Below are 18,869 nucleotides of genomic sequence, written 5' to 3'. Positions count from 1 at the left end.
ATTGATCATTTAAGGATATGATGTAATGGTTAATAAATGAAATAAGTTGAAAATCATGATGTTTTAAATTTAAATTTTAACTCAAAGTAAATAAAACTGTTACAGTAGGTAATTTCTTTTTATCTATTTATAATAATTATTTTAAATCTATTATTAGTGGGAGATGAAAAATATCACGTGAAATCCGTTAAAAAAGACAAAAAACTGAAAAATGTTTTCTGACCTACCAAACACATTTGAGTAGAAACAATTGAAAAATGACGGAGCGTGAAGGACAAGCACTAGTGGCGCGTGAAGATATTGCTGAACTAAAGCAGCCGCATCCACGCATAATTACCCCCACACGGAAAAAAAAAGATGTTCTCATTCTCATTGTAATCATCGATTGGTTGGTTGAAATTTTTAGTACCAAATTAGCTTCCTTCCATCATGATTATGGACTTCAACATACCCTACTAAGGAATCAGATTTTGTTTAGCTATAGGTATAAGTATGCGAATTTCTCTATCTTCCTTCTTCAAAACTTCAAATTTGGGGTTTTGTGATGTGAATTTTGATACTTCATAGTGAAATTCAATGGGGCATTCCGACGATCTTTGCAACATAGAAGGGAACGGAGATGGGAGAAGTAATAACGGTGCTTCTGGTGCTCCGTCAACATCAGCGGCGACTAGCTCTGCTTACAAGTTGTTCGGCCGGGAAACCTCTTTCCACCAGATGATGGGCGGCGGAAAAGGTAAATTCCTCTATTTTTTTTCCTTATTTCGTCTCATAGAGATCAGCTGGCAGAACTCCGCTCTCCGGTTTAACTGTTACGCCAAGTTTCATAGAAATGAAGCTGATATTTTGTCTGAAAATATGACCATATAACCTCGATTAAATATGAATTCTGAGTTTTAAGTTTGTGATTTTATGTTAGGATAGCAATTATAATGTATTGATCCAAGGACTAAGACTAGGAAGCGTGTAAAGTGAAAAACTATGCCTGTATATGATTCTCTTTTGTGCTCATGCTGGAAATGCCTGGGACTGTGGCCCTGCGGCTTTATGGTTGAACTTTCTGATTTTATTCATGGCGGTATAGAGCTTAACAACTCATGTTATTACTGGTTGAATCACTTTTTTATGCGTATTTCTCTCTTGCCTTGTATGAGGGATGTGTTCTAAAAATAGATTTTGGTAGTAGAGCTCAATCATTATATGAATCAAAGATGGCTCTCTAATGACGGCTTAGTTATATTTCTTGACAATCTCCACATATGTTAGCTTCATTACCTCCTCTACTTCCTCTTTGAGTGCAGTAGCTTTCTCAATGCAATTGCTAAATGGTTTACATTTTCCTTAAGTTGTGTCTTTTGCAAATTTGTTCTTGTTGCTTGATGACTTTTTTGTGACTGACTTGTTATTTCACTTGGTATAAGCTGCTGACGTTATATTGTGGAGGCGGAGGCGTGTCTCTTTTGGCATCATTGTTGCTGCTACAGTCGCATGGATCATCTTTGAGTATTCAGAATTACCTTTCTTGTCAGTTTCTTCTGATGTTTTACTGATTCTGATAGTTCTGCTCTTTCTCCGTGCGAACTATGCAGCCTTCAGGAAGAAGTATTATTCCCATACTCATTTCACTTATTTGCTCAGATATTTGTCTCCTTCTGTGTTTCGTTCTCCTATGGAGAAGTTCAACTGATATTTCTTTTTTCTATCTTCGACAGACAACTCCCAGCATTACCAGAGTTAGTCTTGTCAGAAGAAATGGTTAATAATGCTGCAGCATCATTTCGGGTCAAAATTAATTATATGCTTCTCATGGCTCATGATATCACTCTTGGCAAAGATTTCAAACTCTTCTTCAAGGTTAGTGCTCGTTAAGCGTGAGGATGTGATTCCTTATCCAAAAACAACAAAAAAAGGGCCAAAAACATAGGGGTGTGATTAATGCTGGACATTGTGCATCCGACTACAATAAATTAAACTAAATCATGAGCTCTGAAAAAACGTAAACAATGATCTCGAATTAGGTATTTAAGTGTTTTTCCCAAGTGCATAAACTGAAGAGAGAAAATTAGAATTGACCTGGAATCATGTTGAGAAAGGGAAAAAGTCATTGTTGTTATGTAATGTTTTAACTTTCAAGATAACAGAGTGGAGAATATCTAGTAACTCTGTGACATCGGTTGCAGATGACCAGTAATGTATTGTTTTCATTCAACAATTATAAGGTGCTTATGAATCTCGATGTTTGTAGTTTGATTTATTTCATAGTGAGTAGTAAGTATTACCTGGAGACTGGGGAATTTGTGGAGCGTAATTTGTGCCTTTAGGCCCACAACTGACTTCATCTCCTTTCTGGCTTACGTGCAATAAATTATCCAGCTTGACTAGCAATTGATGATGTTACAGTAATCTACTTCCATAGATTACAGCTTAACTTATGGGTTGTAGTTATCATATCTTGAATATTGCGTCCTACTTTATTCTTAGGATACAAGTGTTGGTTATAGTTTTGACTAATTGTCATTTGCATAGAACTGAGCTGGCCAATTTTTGACATGTTTGCAGGTAGTTATTGTTCTGTGGCTTCTATCTGTCATAGGAAGCGTAATATCTTTCTTCACACTTGCATATATTGGTATGTGCCTATTTCATTACATTATATGATGTAACTTGATGAATCTTTATAGATATATGTGTTCAATGAATTTATCCTTCCCTATTTATTTCTTGTTGTACTTTACTGAGTTTCCTTGGTCCCTTGTTTGACTGAGCACCCTTGTTCCAATTTAGTAAGGACAAACAAGAGAAACAGATTTGAATATATTACTTTAGTATTAAACTTATGAATCATACTATGGAAAAGAGCAATAAAGTACAAACATCGGGTAAATTTACTATGGAGACTCTATTTTGCTAACAAGATTTACAGAAATTTATTGTAAACAGCAGAATGGTTTCATATTCGTTTACATAGAGAAAATATACGATGAAGTAAGAATGTTCTTTGCTGGGTCTTTGAGACAAAACAATGTACATATCAAAAGTAACATGTAAAAAGAAAAAGAAAGTATACACATAATAAGTATGAATACTGTAACGCAGTAACGGATATGTAAGAAGGAGGGGTTACATGTTTGAGAACAGTTGGAGCCTTGGAGGAGATTTAAAAAGTCTCTTATACACATGAGCCTACGTTGGGAGTTTTGTTGAGCTTGTATTTAGTTATGAATGAGATAATCAAATACTCAATAGTACGAAGAGTGAAGATTTAAGGTGCATGCTATTTGGGGATGACATTGTATTAATTGACGCAATTAGTCAAGGAGTCGACCAAAAGTTGAAAGCATAACGAGCATTACGACAGAGGGTAATGATTTTAATGATAAGTAAAAATAAGACAAAGTATAAGTAGTAAATTTAGCTTCCATAAGAAGATTGGTGCCTAAAACTAGTCAATTAAGATATTTAGGCTCAATCTCTTCTAAGAATGACATGCTTGAAGAACTAACATAAATTCAATGGTCCTACTCTAAGTGGAATAAGTGATTGATGGACCCGGATGATTGGCTATGGAAGGGAAAGGGATTGGAATTTTCTTGGTAAAACCCTTCTGCAAAACTTTATTGAATTGAGAGGATACAATATTTTTATGCTTATCGGTTTGGATTCCTAGAGCTCGTAGGAAAGTATGCTCTCTCACTTCACTAGCAGTAAGAAGAGAGATTCTTTTAGCGGAAAACTTGAAGAAGAAGATGATTACGTATGTGAACTTTGTGCTACATATGCAAAGACTAGGGAGAATATCTTGATCATTTACAGTTGAACTGTCCGACCGTAGACTAGTTATGATAGACTATACTGAAAAATTTCAGAATATTGTTGTCAATGCTACCTGTAGTTGTGGATGTGTTGTTCAATTAGGTATCGAGCCAATGGGAAAAGAAGGCAAAGACATTGAGATGTAGCTGGCCTTTTTGTGGCTTATAGAAGGAGAGAGAAATAAGAGAGCTTTTGAATGAGTTGAGAACACTTTGGTACAAATGAGAGCATGTCTTTTGTTTCTAGTCAATTTTTGTGAGTGCCATGAGGTCCCAGTCAGTTTAGATGATTTGGTAGTCTTTTATACTCTATAGAAGGGAAAAGGGTCAAAATACTCCTCAACTTTGGTTTATTGTTTGACTTTACCCTCTCTGTTAAAATGAAGTTAAATTTACCCCTTCCGTTACTAATTTCACCAAAATTACCCCTCATTAAACGGAATCCCCAAAATTGACCCAAATTACCCAAACTTTTTTTAAAAACCTTATTCCCTATTTTTAAACCAATTGCCCGACCTGTCCCGACCCCTCTAGAGGATAACCCGATTCCCTATTCTTCAGCTTCTCTGGAGAGTATGCTAGGAGAGGGAGAAAAGGTGACTGCAGTTGAGCAAAAGCTTTCTACTCCTCCAGGGAGTGCGCACGGAGAGGGAAAGAAAGTGACTGTGGTCAATCAAAAACCATCCGCTCCTCCAGGGAGTATGTTAGGACAGGGAAAGAAGTTGAATGTGGTCGATCAAAGACCTTCTTCCAAGGTTTACTCTCTTGAACCCTCAGAAATGATGAAGAAAAAGGCACCGCTGCCACCAGAGAGTGTTCACTCTCTGAAATTGGATTCCTCATGTTACAAGATGCCAGAGACAGAAGAAAATGAAAATCTGTTTTGGCAAAGCATTCTCTTCCTGTGCAGAGAGCTCAAAATGGTAAAATTCTTCATCTAAGATCTTAGGAGGTGTAGATGCGGGAGTCAGAAAAGTCGGTGCTGTTAATTCTAGAAAACAAAAAATTGTGTCTAAAGTATCTGCAGAGAAGTCTTTGAAGATCCCAACCGGGTTATCCTCTAGAGGGGTCGGGGCATTGGGTTAAAAATAGGGAATTGGTTTTTTTTTTTTTAAATTCGGGTAATTTGGGTCAATTTTGGGGATTCCATTTACTGAGGGGTAGTTTTGGTGAAATTAGTAACGGGAGGGGTAAATTTAACTTCATTTTAACGGCGAGGGTAAAGTCAAACAATAAACCAAAGTTGAGGGGTATTTTTGACCCTTTTCCCTTTACAGAATCATATTTTGTGCAAGTGTTTTTACTTTTTGTATCAACCCTTGTAAACCGGTGATTTTCCTCATCACATTGATAAAATCTTTACTTCGTCAGAAAAAAAGAAGAAGAAAATGAAGATGCTATATAGCAGTAAAATAAGATGGTTGAAAATGGAGGGGTAGTACATAATGATATGTGATTGAAAATAGTTATCTGTTCCTCAAAAAAAATGATATGTGATTGAAGATACCTAATGAAGTGAAATGTAGATCTTATGACTATTGTGAAACCAGCAATGTTATATGAGAGTGGATGCTTATTTATTTCATTTTTTATTTTTTTTGAAATCGGTGGTATCCATGCTAGTTGCTCGCATCGCGACTAATCCATCGGATATCTACTATTTCCATTAGCATGAATATTGGGTAACAGTAACACCTTCCACCCAAGTTTAGATATGAAAGAATTCACTTACTAGCCAAAGTTACCAGTTTCCGGAAAAAAAAAAAAATTACTTACTAGCCTCTGGTAGGATTTAGACCTTGGTTAGGTGTAGTCTATTCCAGTTTCATTGATTGTTTGGCCACACTTTTGGTTATTGTTGTTAGTACCAAGCATATCTTTAAATGAAGATATTGCATGCTCCTTGATTCAAATATCTTCATGTAGAGATTATTTTGATTCGTCTTAATAGATTAATTAATCTCTAATATTAAAATAAACAGTTTTGAATAGAGTGAAATGGATATAAAAGATTTATATAGTTGACCCTGATTAGTCTGGGATCACAGTTGTTTGATTGACTTTATTCTATTGAGGCTTAGATTATATTGTAGTTGATAAGAAAATCTCAAGTTTGCATGAATAAAATCGTTAAGATTTTATGCACTGGCCTTCCTGTGAAACCAATGAATATCGTCTAAAATTGGGTGGGAGTGACCAAATGGAATGGTATATGCTTAAAAAGCGATGCACTTCTTTATCAAATGATTTCATTGCACTATGCAGCTATTTTTACTGGTTTCATAATTCATCACAGGAACGATAATATTCATTAACTCCATAACTGGCCAAAAAATTCAAGCAAAAAATTTCATGTTTATATATCTACTAAACTAATGGAAGAAAGCACATATATTTTGAGAGGGAGCCAGAATTTCCGCAACCCGCACACATTCCTTGAAAAAAGTTTCAACACACCCTGCCCCACCCCGCCCCCGCATAATGCCAGACCCACCCCGTCCTGCCCCTGCATAATGCCAGACCCACCCCGCCCCACATAAGGCAAAACCCACTCCGCCCTAATTTCACTGCCCTATGCTGCTATTTTTACTGGTTTCATGTCCATCCTAGTTGATCACTGTGAGCAGGTCTGATGACCTCATGCAGATGATATAGTTCCACCACAATAAACATCCTCTCAGTTGGTTGGCCCCATTTCTGCAAAGACTGTTCATTGCATTTGTTTGGTTCTTCATATTTCCCAAAGTTCAACAACAATTTGCATCTTCCATGATTTGAACTGTGTTTTTCTACACCACGGTCAGGTTGCAATTTTGATGTGTTTTTGCCTTCACAATTCGTCACAGGAACGATAATATTCATTACTGTGCCTGCCTTGTATAATAAATTTGAAGACCAAGTTGATCGATATGCTGGAAAGATCCACAGGCAATTTTCAAGGCACTACAAAATAGTGGATGAGAGCATTAGCAGGCTGCCCCGGAGTATCTCCAAGGACAAAGAACTATAGAGTCTTCTTTTACCAAGTAGGAGCATGTTGATTTGCATGAGACAAACCTTTTAGGTGTGCATTCCTTTGATCCTGAGTCTCCTTTTCCATAGAATGAGGATGATCTGGAAATCTTTCCTGTTTCCAAACTTCAAGTTTGGATTTTCAGAATTAAGCTAACAATGGCAATTGTCACCGACTCTCACATCTACGCTGTCCTTGTGGCAGGTGTTACATAGTACAGATTTTTGTAAACATCTTGTATTTTTTGTGTGTGTTGTTGTTAATGTTAACATCTCGGATAGATAACTCTTTTTTTACAAGTTTAACAAGCACTTCAAAAAATGAATTGCCTGTTTCTCCTTCTTGCTTATTGCCTGCTTCTCTTCTTCTTCATATCCACTTCAATGTCTATTTTCATATCGCAACCAAGCATGAATTTCAAATGATATAAGTTCTGTCACGTTATTCTCACACGAGTACTAAATTGAAGTATGAACTACATAGCTCAAACTTAACACACAGAATCTTGAAGTATAAGTTGTTGAGTTCATACTTAATGACACAAATTCATGAATGTATGTATTGTTTAGTCATCCAAATCCTAAGAAAACTAAATTGAAGTATGAACTACTACTGTTGTTGCTTTCTTATTATACCCATTTTTTTCAACTAAATTGAAGTATGAACTGCTGTTGCTTTCTTATACTCATTATTCTGTCTGTTTCTCTAATTGCCAGAAGTTGAAATCACAATAAATGAACTGAAGCTTGAAGTTTGAATTTGCACAATGTCTCCGAAGCATGAATTGAAAAATTATACTTCAGGACGATAAAGCTAAAATCCTGAAGTAAATTTTAAAAACTGAACTTAAGGACACAATGTTTTGAACCAAAAAACTAAACTTAAGGTAGAATCTACTTCAACTTTGAACCAAGAATTGAACTTATGGAACACTGTTCTAAAGTTTGAGGAAGCGTAGAAGCAGCAGCAACAATATTTGTCTGCTTTTTAAGCAGTGTTTATACATTAAATAATTTTCAAACACTGGCTTAGACTTAAAACAACAATCCTAAAAGTCGCTATTTGGTGCCATAAGTTGGATGAGCAATTTATGTCTTTGGCTTATAAGCACTTGACTAATATGCACTTTTTGTGTTTATCAAGCGTGTAGACGCCAAACAATACTTACAAGTTAGTTTAACCAACTTATAAGTTTGAAAGGATCAGTGTAAGTGTTTTATTGATCTTATTCACTTGCTTTGCCTATAGAAGCAAATTATTCGAATGAAAGGCAAACACAAAAGAAAGATATGGAAGAAGAAAATGTACCAAAGCAATTATAAAGAAGGATAACATGATGACATGAAGTTGCCCTAATTCTGCTTACACAATGAATTAGGTACTACTAATAGACAAATCTATGTGATATTCAAGTGACCTTCAAATCCATAAATGGCCACTAATCAAATATCTCTAAAATTGTAAAAAAAATAAAAATTACTAATAGGCCTAAGCGGGTGCAAACCAGCCACCACAGCAATAGAGCCAAACTCCCCACCATGAGGGAGTTTTCTCCCAAACCTACTCACCCCTTTCATGCCATATACAAATTACAAGTTGAAAACCCCTCAATTTGTGCTTATAGTAAATTAATTAATTAAAATTGAGCCCCTTCAAAAGTTTGTCCAAATTGCCAATTAGTTGGTGCAGCATTGTTGCTAATGAGTGTCCTTCCATCACTTGTAGTGACTTGAAATGAAAGACTTTGACCATTTAGATTAGAATTGCTTTGCCAATTTTGGCCCCAATTTCTTGACATTGCTTGCCATCCAGTATTAGACCCTTTAATTGAAACTGATTGAATATCACCAGCACCTCCAACATTTGTCACTAAAACCAAGTTGAAAAATGAGTGTCCATTTACTGTAAACCTTATTCCTCCTTTTCTCATACAGGGCACCCTGTAAACAAAATTCACATATTAGTACATGTTCAACTGAACTCATTACTTTTTATAAATAATGTACTCATATAATAATTAGATCATACTAAAGTTTACCTTCGAAAAGATACAGGGACGATACCGGCTTGGTATTTAGCAATTTGCAAGAAAGCAGGTTGTGCTAAATCAAAATGTTGGAGAGGAGGATTGCACCAACCACCATTATTGTTAGGCAGAGACGGGTTCGGAGGACAAAAATTAGTTGCAGTGACTGTAATAGTCCCTTGGAGACACCATTGAGCTGCATTGTTGCAAGTGAGCTCATAACAAGCACCACAAGTTAAACCATTGTTGAATAGTGCTGTACTTAGTGCTGCAGTGTTAGTTCCATATCCTTGGCTATACAAATTTCCATATCCACAAGCCCCCCCTGCATTTGGACAACCATATATGTTATTATACTATAACAAGTTTAACTTTTATATGCTGACAACATTCATATTAGTAATTTTGAAAATATGACATGTTACCAGTTAAAACAAGTCAAAAGTCCACTAGTAATGTACAAAATCTATACACTTTCTATGTATACAAGTTAATTTTGTTAATAATTAATGTATAGTTAACTTGATTTTAATGTGAAAAACTATATGGAAAGCAGGAGCGGCTCAATCGTCTTAGCCCCCAAATTTGAGGGCCTCATTTTCTAAAAAATAATAGGTTATAAATATATATATTTTAAAAATATTGAGTATTATTTGTAAAAGAAGTAATATAAGTTAAACAAATCTTGAATACTATATCTCAAGAAAGATTAAATAATTGGCTATAATAAACTTCACAAAAATATATATAGTAGAATTTAAGGCCTCTATTTGGATTTTGCTTTAGACCACTCATGTGTTTGAGCTGCTCAGATAGAAAGTAAGAAAGTACAAGTGGATATACATACCCATTGTGCCAGAGGCATCACCCCCTCCATAGAAAGTGGCATGAGCAGTTTGCCATCCTCCAAAATCAGCAAAAGTAGAATAGAAGCAAAAGCTTAAAAAGAAGAAAACAAGTGGAAGTGAAGCCATTGAGTAAATTAAAACTAAGGAGAGGATAAGAGATGAGTGGGAATTGATATGAGCTAAGGGTTATGGACAAAGTTCTATTTATACAGAAAAAAAAATAGAAGCTGAATTTTAGGCATAAGATATGGTAATTAATTCTACTAGAAAGTGACAAGTTTAAAGTGCTCACGTCTTGAAAGAAAGAGTATTTAGATCAATCTGAGTTGTGGTACAGTAGTGAAACTGCTTCACACTTACTAGAAGATTTCGGATTCGACCCTAAATACGGAGATAATCTTGTTGGGAGCGCCACCCCTGAATGAGCCCTGAAGTGTGCAATTGTCAGAGTTCCAATGCAGACTCTGGACACCGAGTAAGAAACCAAAAAAGAAAGAAAGAGAATAAGACCAACATGAGTTGTGGTGCAGTTGGTGGGATTGCTTCACCCTTAACCAGAGATCTTGATATGAGTCCTGAATATGAAGAAAATCTTATTGGGAGCGTCACCCTCAAATAGACCATGTCGTGCATGATTTGAATTTAGTTAGAGTTCCAATCCAGATACCGTGTGAGAAACCACAAAAGAAAGAAAGAAAGAGTATTAGAACCATTTGTTTTTTTAAGTCATAAAATAAAACAACTACCAAAACGCACATGCAATTGTTCCACTTGAGATTTGATTGACCCTACTTAGCACATGCAATATTTCTCAACCCTATTTCTACGCTTTCCTTTCATTCATTCATTTGTTTTCATCTCTTATTTCCCCTAAAAAGTTGCGCCACTCAAGTAGGTGACAACGTAGGAAGTTGGAAGCTTGCTTCAACAAACTTTTTAATTGTAACTAACTATTCTACTACCATAGAACAAGCCTTTTTTTTAAGGGTGGCTAAGGCTAGTTTTACCAAATATATAAAAAGGGAATCTCAAAAAGAAAGTATAAGTAAGTCGGTTTAGGTCTTATTTTATTAATCCTAATGAGGCAAAAACATATTATGAGTTTTGGAAGAATGAGTGTATTATAACTACTATTAGAAAAAGGTGGATCTAAGATATAAATTTGACATGTTAGGCGTGGTGACTAAAGCCAGTTTTTATTGATAAATAAAAAAGGAACCTCAAAGAAAAGAGTACAAGTAAGGTGAATTCTCACGAGGCAGAGATGTATTCAAGATTTTGAAGGAATATTAGGTCGGTCTATTACGAAAATACTCTATCTATCTCTAATTACTTGTCCATTTTTTACTTGGCACGTCTATTAAAAAAAATTGACATAGATTTTACCATTTTACCTCTATTAATTGATAGAATTCCAAAATCAATTTACTCATTAAAGATGTTCTACCTTTTTCAAAAGGCCAAACACATATAGAGCCCCTTTAACTTGTCCACATTTTTCATTTTGACACTTTATCTTAGCTTTGTTCCATTTTAACCCTTGAACTCCATTTTTTATGTTCCATTTTAACACGAAATACTATTTTTATGATTCATTTATTTTTATATATATTCTTCAATTGCAACTTCTTATTTTAAATCGACATGTGTCATTTATTTTAGTTAAAAAATAACAAAAAATAATTCTTTTTAAAAAATAATAATTTCTTTTTAAGAGTGTTATGTATTTTTGTGTGAAAAATAACCGACGAAATTGTGTTGGTTTTCTTTCTTCACCGACAACCTAACAAAGTCAGTCGAGTTTTAACATTGTTTAGTAGTGTTATTAGCAATGAACAAGAGTCATTTTTTAGTAGTGTTATTAACAAAGTCAGTCGAGTCTTTTTGAAGATGGGTTTTTTTATTCGTATTGATTTATATTAAAAATTAAAAGTGAGTATTTGCTTTAAATTTAGATAGCCTAGATGATAAGAAAAAATAAATAAGTAGTGTTATTTAATTTAATTGAATGTTTAAGAAAGAAAATCAAAAAACTTTCGTCAATTTATTTTCATGCAAAAATATAGAGAAATATCAAAAAATAATATTATTGTTTGAAAATTTTTATGTTCGTTCGCTCGCGAATGTTTAATTTTTTTAATTAACAGGCACACATCTATTTTTTTAAAAATAAGAAATTGTAATTGAAGAACATAAAACAAATCATAAAAATTAGTATAAGTGTTTAAATGGTACAGAAAAAATAGAGTTTAAGGGTTAAAATGGAATAAAGCTAAGTTGGAGTGCCAAAATGAAAAATGAGGGCAAGTTTGAGGGGCTGTATATGTGTTTGGCCTTTTCAAAAGCATTAACTGTTTAAATAAATTGATGGTATAATAAATTAAAAAATATTGTCTTTTCTTGATTCGTCAAAAATGACAGGTAAAAAGTCAAAATTGGACAAGTAAAAATGGACAGAGGGAGTATAGATATAAGATATAACTTTGACCCATTTGACTTAGGTTCTTATAATTACTATATCCGTTAAAAGTTTTAAAATTACATATCCAAAAGTAATTCTTATCTATTTAAATGGTATTTTTTTGTATAGCTATATTTCGTGTCGAAATGTATTAAGAGCGGTTGTACATATTGACAATATGCTATATCATTCAGTACTACAAGCTAGTTTTAATATACATATTTAATTTAATTATGTAAAAAAAATTATAGTGCTAAAAAATAGGATATTTTTTTAATGTGACAAACTTGAAAGTCTTGAAAGATTAAAGAAAATAAATAAATATAAAATAAAATAATAATAGCTAAAACGCCAAAAATGCTCAACAATCCCTTAGAAATGTGTAACCCAATTTTAGAAAGAAAAAAAATAAGATTTAAACTCAAGACTCTTACCTAGAATGGTGCACCTAATCATCATCTCATTATATGATACTTTAAGCATGAATTCACATATTTATTACTCCCTCCGTCCACAATTGTTTATCAAGGTAAGGTCATACACACCCCTCAAGGAAAATTTAATACAAGGTATAATTTGACTAATATAACCCTACTATATCAAGAATACCAAAAGTCCATATAACTGTCACGACCCAAGCCTAGGGCCTAGACGTGACATGGCGAATGAGGAACCCGAAGGAACCCCAAACAAGCCTCTCAAACTTGTCATCACACTTCATTGGTCGCGGAAGCACATTCAACAATAATTAACGGGAAATAGGGACTAAGGGCAAACCATTTCAAAATGACATCATAGAACAAGAGTCAAGCTCAATTACAAAATTCTTGTCCAACGCACACCTCTACATACATAGATAGGACGGGGGCCATGACATACTACCGGCTCCCCTCATAGTCAAAATACAATTGCAAGCTAAAGTCTCAAAACATAGGAGTAGGAAACATAACATAGCCCTCGAATCATTGAGGACTCACCAACAAACTCGGATAAGCACCGTACTAGCCACGTGAATGGAGAGAAGGATCAAGAGTAGCTCCGGTCCCTACATGGTGACATCATGTAGGCAAAATATGCGTTAGTACTTGGAATGTACTAAGTATGCGGGGTGCAACACAACAATAGACAAGGACACAATCGAAATACAAGAAATAGTTTCATAGGCATTATGAATAACAATATGAGGATGCATGATCAAAGTGAAGTCAAAACATGTTTAAGTAAATCTATACTAATAGTAGATATCATATGTGTATGCATGATCCAACCAATCTATAACCCCAACTTAGGATGGGGGATGCCGTTCACACCCGGACACCCTGGTGGCAAGGTATAAACCCCTCACATGGTTGATGTTGGTCACACCCCAAGCATCCTAGGTGGTGAGATATAAACCTCTCACATGGTTGATGTTGGTCACACCCCAAGCATCCTAGGTGGTGAGATATAAACCTCTCACATGGTTGATGTTGGTCACACCCCAAGCATCCTAGGTGGTGAGATATAAACCTCTCACATGGTTGTTGTTGGTCACACCCCAAGCATCCTAGGTGGTGAGATATAAACCTCTCACATGGTTGTCCGGTTCTTTTCCCCCGGACCGGGCATGGTCATGCAACACTTTATATAGGAAATTCCCATTAGGCTCTAATGCAATCTCACGTATGGAATGAACATATACACAAGCTTAGTTTGTCATCAACACATCTCTGGATTGCCATACATCTCATAACTCAAGCTTTAAAGCATCGATTCATCAATTCTCCATAGTTGGACATTTTGTCAAACACCTTGAAGGCATGTAATGGAATCAAAGAGCATGGAAAATAGGGTAGTAATTATGCAGCCAAACCAGTGAACAACCTACAACAACACCTTTTAACACCCACAATACCACATGAAAATCTCCACATCCATTCCAAATTTAGATTCAAGTTCTAGAGTCACAACATGCTCAAAACAATCACTTTTCATGTTTAAAATTCAATGTGCAGGAAATTATTACAAAGAACAAGACTAATTTATGAATCTTAACTTAAACCATGAATTAGTGAGTAGAATAGAGTCTAGGCACTATGGGTGGAAGGACCCATGAGTTCAACACCACATACCTTGAGTTCTTATGAAGGTCTTGAGAGTGTCTTCAATGGAAGCTTGGAACTTGGAGCAAGAGTCTCTTCAATCTTGAGGAAGGTTTTGGATTAGGGTTCTTGAGAGAACTTGAGAGAAAATGTGTCTAAGTATGGGAGAGGTGTTTTGGGAAATGTTTTAGAGATGGGAATTGAACTAATGGTATATAGGAAATAACATATGCCCTTTGGAAAAATGGTCCAACACTTAGAAAAAAAAATGAGGCGGGTGAACAGTAAAAACGCTCACTGGAAATTGCATTTCCTGCCGGACAGATTTTACGAAAATGGGCATAACTTCTTCGTCCGAACTCCGAATGAGGTGAAACGAAGTGCGTTAGGTAGCTAACTCAAAGGGCTTTCCATGGATATGTTATGGGCCACCCAATTATTTGTGTGCTAGGAGATATGACCCTCCAAAGTAGACCCTCGAAAAAGGCTTCACTTGGAAATTTTGGATTTTGATACGGTTGCTCTAAAATTTGGGTTAGACCCATTTTCCACTCAATTTGACCCCCTAAACAAGAATATGAAGTCAGATTTTTGAAAAACGAAATGGAATTTTTTTTTATATAGCTAAACAAGTTTCCGGTAACTTCCGAAGCACATTTTAAGAACTTTTTGAGTCATTTCAATAACTTTTCAATTGAACTACACTATCATTAAGGGCATAATTGGAAAAAAGTGACTAATTATTTCTTGATTGTTTAAATTGACAATTAATCTTGGACATCTATTTTTAGTATACCTGCCAAACAATTGTGGACGGAGGGAGTACTATATATGATCTCGGGAGGGAAGGATGGGTCACATAAACTAAACTCTGGGAATAACCCCGTTGATATATCCCATTAATGTGGTAACAAGATAACAAACCTCTACTAATTAATGAAGTTCTTAACTACTTTACATTCCCTAAGACAATACTCCCCATGTCCCTAATTACTTGTCCATTTTTGAATTGACACGCTTATTAAGAAAATAATAATTGACATAGTGAGTTTACCATTTCACCCCTATTAATTATGAATTGGATGAATTAAAAACTTAAGATTTCATTTTTCAAAGTAATTAATTTAGGGTATAATAGGTAAAAAAAATTTTGTCCTTTCTTAATTTGTCAAAATGGACTAATTAGGGACAACTAAAAAAGGAAATATGGACAAGTAATTAGGGATAGAGGGGGAGTAGTTTGTAATGAATAGTATTTCCTCCGTCCAACAATAGTTGTCAATTATATTATTTTGGGATATTCAATAATATTTGTCCACTTTATGAAATTAATGGATAATTTTTTACACTTAGTTCCTATTTATCCTCATAATTAATTATAGTCATTTATCTATTACATTTTTCAAGATATTATATACTATTATATTCAAAGTGTGATTTAGTAAAATTATCATTTTATTTTACTTTCTTAAGAAGTGTGCAAAACTAATAGTGATAAATATAGTTGAGTAGAAAAAGTATATCATACACCAAACAATTTATCTAATATGAACTAGTGTACTCTTGCTTTATAGTGTGAACAAATGATAGAAAGTCGTCTGTCCGTACTAAAAGAAATGTAAGGGTGATTGTGCCTACATTTGGTCAAAGGTTGTTTAAAGACCACAAAAGTGTTTTAAGGGGATGGGTGAAAATCAAAGATGAATTTTTTCTAAATATTGGAGCCATGCTTTTATATTGCATGTGGACACTTGGGTCATGCATTAAGTAAGCTTTGAGATCCGCTTCCTAAAAAAAAAAGGTTTGAACTCATAGAACACATTGTAGATGGTAAGATGGGTTCGATTTTAGTTAAGATTTTTGAGATTATTTTATTTTAAATTTTAATTTATAGCTCTATAAAAGATATTATATTTCTCTAGGAAGCATCTTGAATATCTCATAACTATTGAATATTTATAAAGAGATTATGAAAACATCATATATTGTCTTTCTCAAATTCTTGAATATTCCTAAAGATCAAAATATGTCACTCTTCTTGGAAATTGAACTTTTTGATAATCAAAGACTTTAACAAAAACCCACAAAATCTCTCATTGATATTAAGTTCAAATCATCCTAGTTCGAAAAATACGCCACTAACGTAGGGTGTGTATCGATCGGTTCAGTTTTAAATATTATCGGTTCGGTTTATTGATTTTCAGTTTTTAAATATGCTACATTGATAACCAAATCAATAAGATATTTGTTATCGATTTTTGGTCTTTAACGGTTCGGTTTTCGGTTTAACCAATAAGAGAATGCTTTCAAAACAAAAATATGACTTGTCCAACGATTTGACTTGAAATAAAAAAAGAGAGAAATCAAATTACTCATTGAGTGCAACAATTCTGCTTAGTGTAGCAAAAGTATAACAAATACTCACAATTCACTATCCTAGCCGTTGCCTAATCCTTGCCGTCATCGTTGCAAACCCTAGCCGTCACCATTCTCAGTTCTTTAGATTTTGACGTCGTGAACCTAAAGAATAAAGTAATACTAAAACTTAAAGGGTAAATGCAAAAAGCAGAGTTAAATAATATCAATTGTGTAGGGTCCTTATAGTTATAGTCTAATATAGTGATTACATTAATATTTTTTGTTTGATATTTATGTATGACTAAAAATTAAAATACTAAATTATTATATTCTTAATGAGTTATCGGTTAACCCAATAACTCAATATTAAAAAATCAATATCGAACCGATAATCCAATAATTTTTATTTATAAATCCATTAAATAACCGTTACCCCAATAATTCAATAATTTTTTTTTATAAAATTACTAAATAACTGCTAACCTAATAAGCCAATAACGATAAACCAATAACGTTTTTTTTTGTTCGATTTATCTGTCAATTTGGTTTTCGTACACCCCTCATTAACACTCTCGAATCATGGAGAAATTTTAGGAGAAAAGAATCAACAAATAAACAGATTTGTACCATAATATTTATCAATAAAATTATAATTCTTCATAAATTTTGTGATTATTACTATTTTTTATCACATTAAAATTTATTACAAACAACACATTCTTTTTTCTTCTTCTTTTCACTTTGTATAAACATAAGTTATGTCTAATTATTACCCACTTCGTTCTACTTTGTGTGATAATGTTAGATTGGACAATATTTGAGTTTAACAACAAAAGAATTTTAAAATTTATAGACTAAAATATGATCATAAATGTTTATGAATTATCTCATTAAGTGCTAAACTAAAGAAAAGTTTAAAGTTATTTGTTTTAGACAAATTTTAAATAGTATATCACATAAATTAAAACAGAGAAACAGAGTATTACTCAATACAATATTATACTATATAAATTATTAGACCATCTGAGTATTGAATGGATTTTATTTATTTGTATTGAGAAATTCAATAAATTGCAAGAACCAAAAATTGGGAAGTCATTAACTAAATGTATTATTGATCTGATGGCCGAAAAGAATCTTGTTAAGCTTTTGTTTTTAATCTGAAACGATGATAAAAAAACTCACAAACTTTAAATTCTGAACGAGACCTCTAATTGATAAATTTAAAATATCCTTAATGCACTTGCCTAAAGGTAATTAATTCATGAGTTTTATTTTACTCTTTTCTAACTTCCTAAAACAAATTAGGCAAAACGAAAAATGTGCCAAACCATATTATATGAGGCATCAAAATTAACTAAACAGATGCTATGCCATGAACATGAAAAGGCAGTTGTTGGCTATTCATTTTTTAATTGTAAGATTAGGTCCATATGTTAAAAAACGCCAACAAACAAACTATTGCAGCTCAATTCTTCATAGGTAACCGTCCAAGAAGTTCTATTAATTATTATATTTTAGAAAGAAAAAAAAAACAAGTACACGTGGTTAGTCCACAAATTATGCAAATTTGTTAGCTTAATAAGACAAAATCAACCAAGTAATTAGTTTACGTGCTACAATGAATAATGATATTATAATCGTGATTTTTTCTATACATCAATCATTTGTATTTTATTCAAACTAATTATATAATGTTTGGTCAATCTTCTATAATCAAATTATTATGAAAATTATTAAGCACTTTTGATGAGAAATAAATAGTGTTTGACTAATCAATTTTTAAATTTTTTTTGAGCAATAATTACTATTTGACCAATTTTTTAAAAGTGATTCTAAGGGATCGGTTGATAGTGTATAAAGGGTTAAAAGTTTCTTTAAACTATGTGAAAAGAATAAAAATTTCCTCCATTTATAGTTTGGCTCAATAATGTCCTTACCATCAAACTATGTGAAAAGAATAAAAATGCCCTCCGTTTACTCTTTGTATTATATATTAATATTTTGTTTGGTATATTTTTTTAGTGTATATTTGGTACATTTTTTTTAGTCTATGCGTACATTCTATTGTTATTGATGTATGTATTACTAATACTATAAATTTTCATGTCTTAATAATACAAAGGGTTTCAACACATACATTAGATTGATTAATCGTATATCTACCTCTCAAATCCCTCTCAAAACATTTTCCGTTAAAAATGACAAGCATAAAATAGACTTTGCATAAGATAAAGCGAGATACTGATTATTTCTCAAAGTTGTGGGGG

The 18,869-nt window shown here is 33.5% G+C and overlaps 2 protein-coding genes across 3 annotated transcripts; one reads left to right on the top strand and one right to left on the bottom strand.

Annotated features, from left to right (window-relative positions):
- Positions 1-249: 249 nt before the first annotated feature.
- On the top strand, positions 250-7,086 carry LOC125872790 (reticulon-like protein B16). Of its 2 annotated transcripts, XM_049553581.1 has the most exons (6): positions 357-484; positions 568-736; positions 1,422-1,602; positions 1,713-1,854; positions 2,560-2,629; positions 6,659-7,086. In XM_049553581.1, exons 2-6 carry the CDS (start codon positions 577-579, stop codon positions 6,820-6,822), a joined length of 717 nt encoding a protein of 238 aa, XP_049409538.1. In that variant the 5' UTR covers positions 357-484; positions 568-576; the 3' UTR covers positions 6,823-7,086. The 2 variants fall into 2 exon arrangements, with proteins under 2 accessions (XP_049409539.1, XP_049409538.1); XM_049553582.1 differs by having other exon boundaries at positions 250-736.
- Positions 7,087-8,117: 1,031 nt separating this feature from the next.
- Positions 8,118-9,906, bottom strand: LOC125872789 (expansin-A8-like). Its single transcript, XM_049553580.1, has 3 exons — positions 9,699-9,906; positions 8,864-9,176; positions 8,118-8,765 (listed from the first exon to the last, which is right to left on the bottom strand). The coding sequence occupies exons 1-3, from the start codon at positions 9,823-9,825 to the stop codon at positions 8,462-8,464; spliced, it is 744 nt and encodes a 247-aa protein (XP_049409537.1). The 5' UTR covers positions 9,826-9,906; the 3' UTR covers positions 8,118-8,461.
- Positions 9,907-18,869: the final 8,963 nt, after the last annotated feature.

Source organism: Solanum stenotomum, chromosome 8 (assembly GCF_019186545.1).
Source record: "Solanum stenotomum isolate F172 chromosome 8, ASM1918654v1, whole genome shotgun sequence".
Taxonomy (NCBI): domain Eukaryota; kingdom Viridiplantae; phylum Streptophyta; class Magnoliopsida; order Solanales; family Solanaceae; genus Solanum; species Solanum stenotomum.
This window is presented reverse-complemented; position numbering and strand designations above follow the sequence as displayed.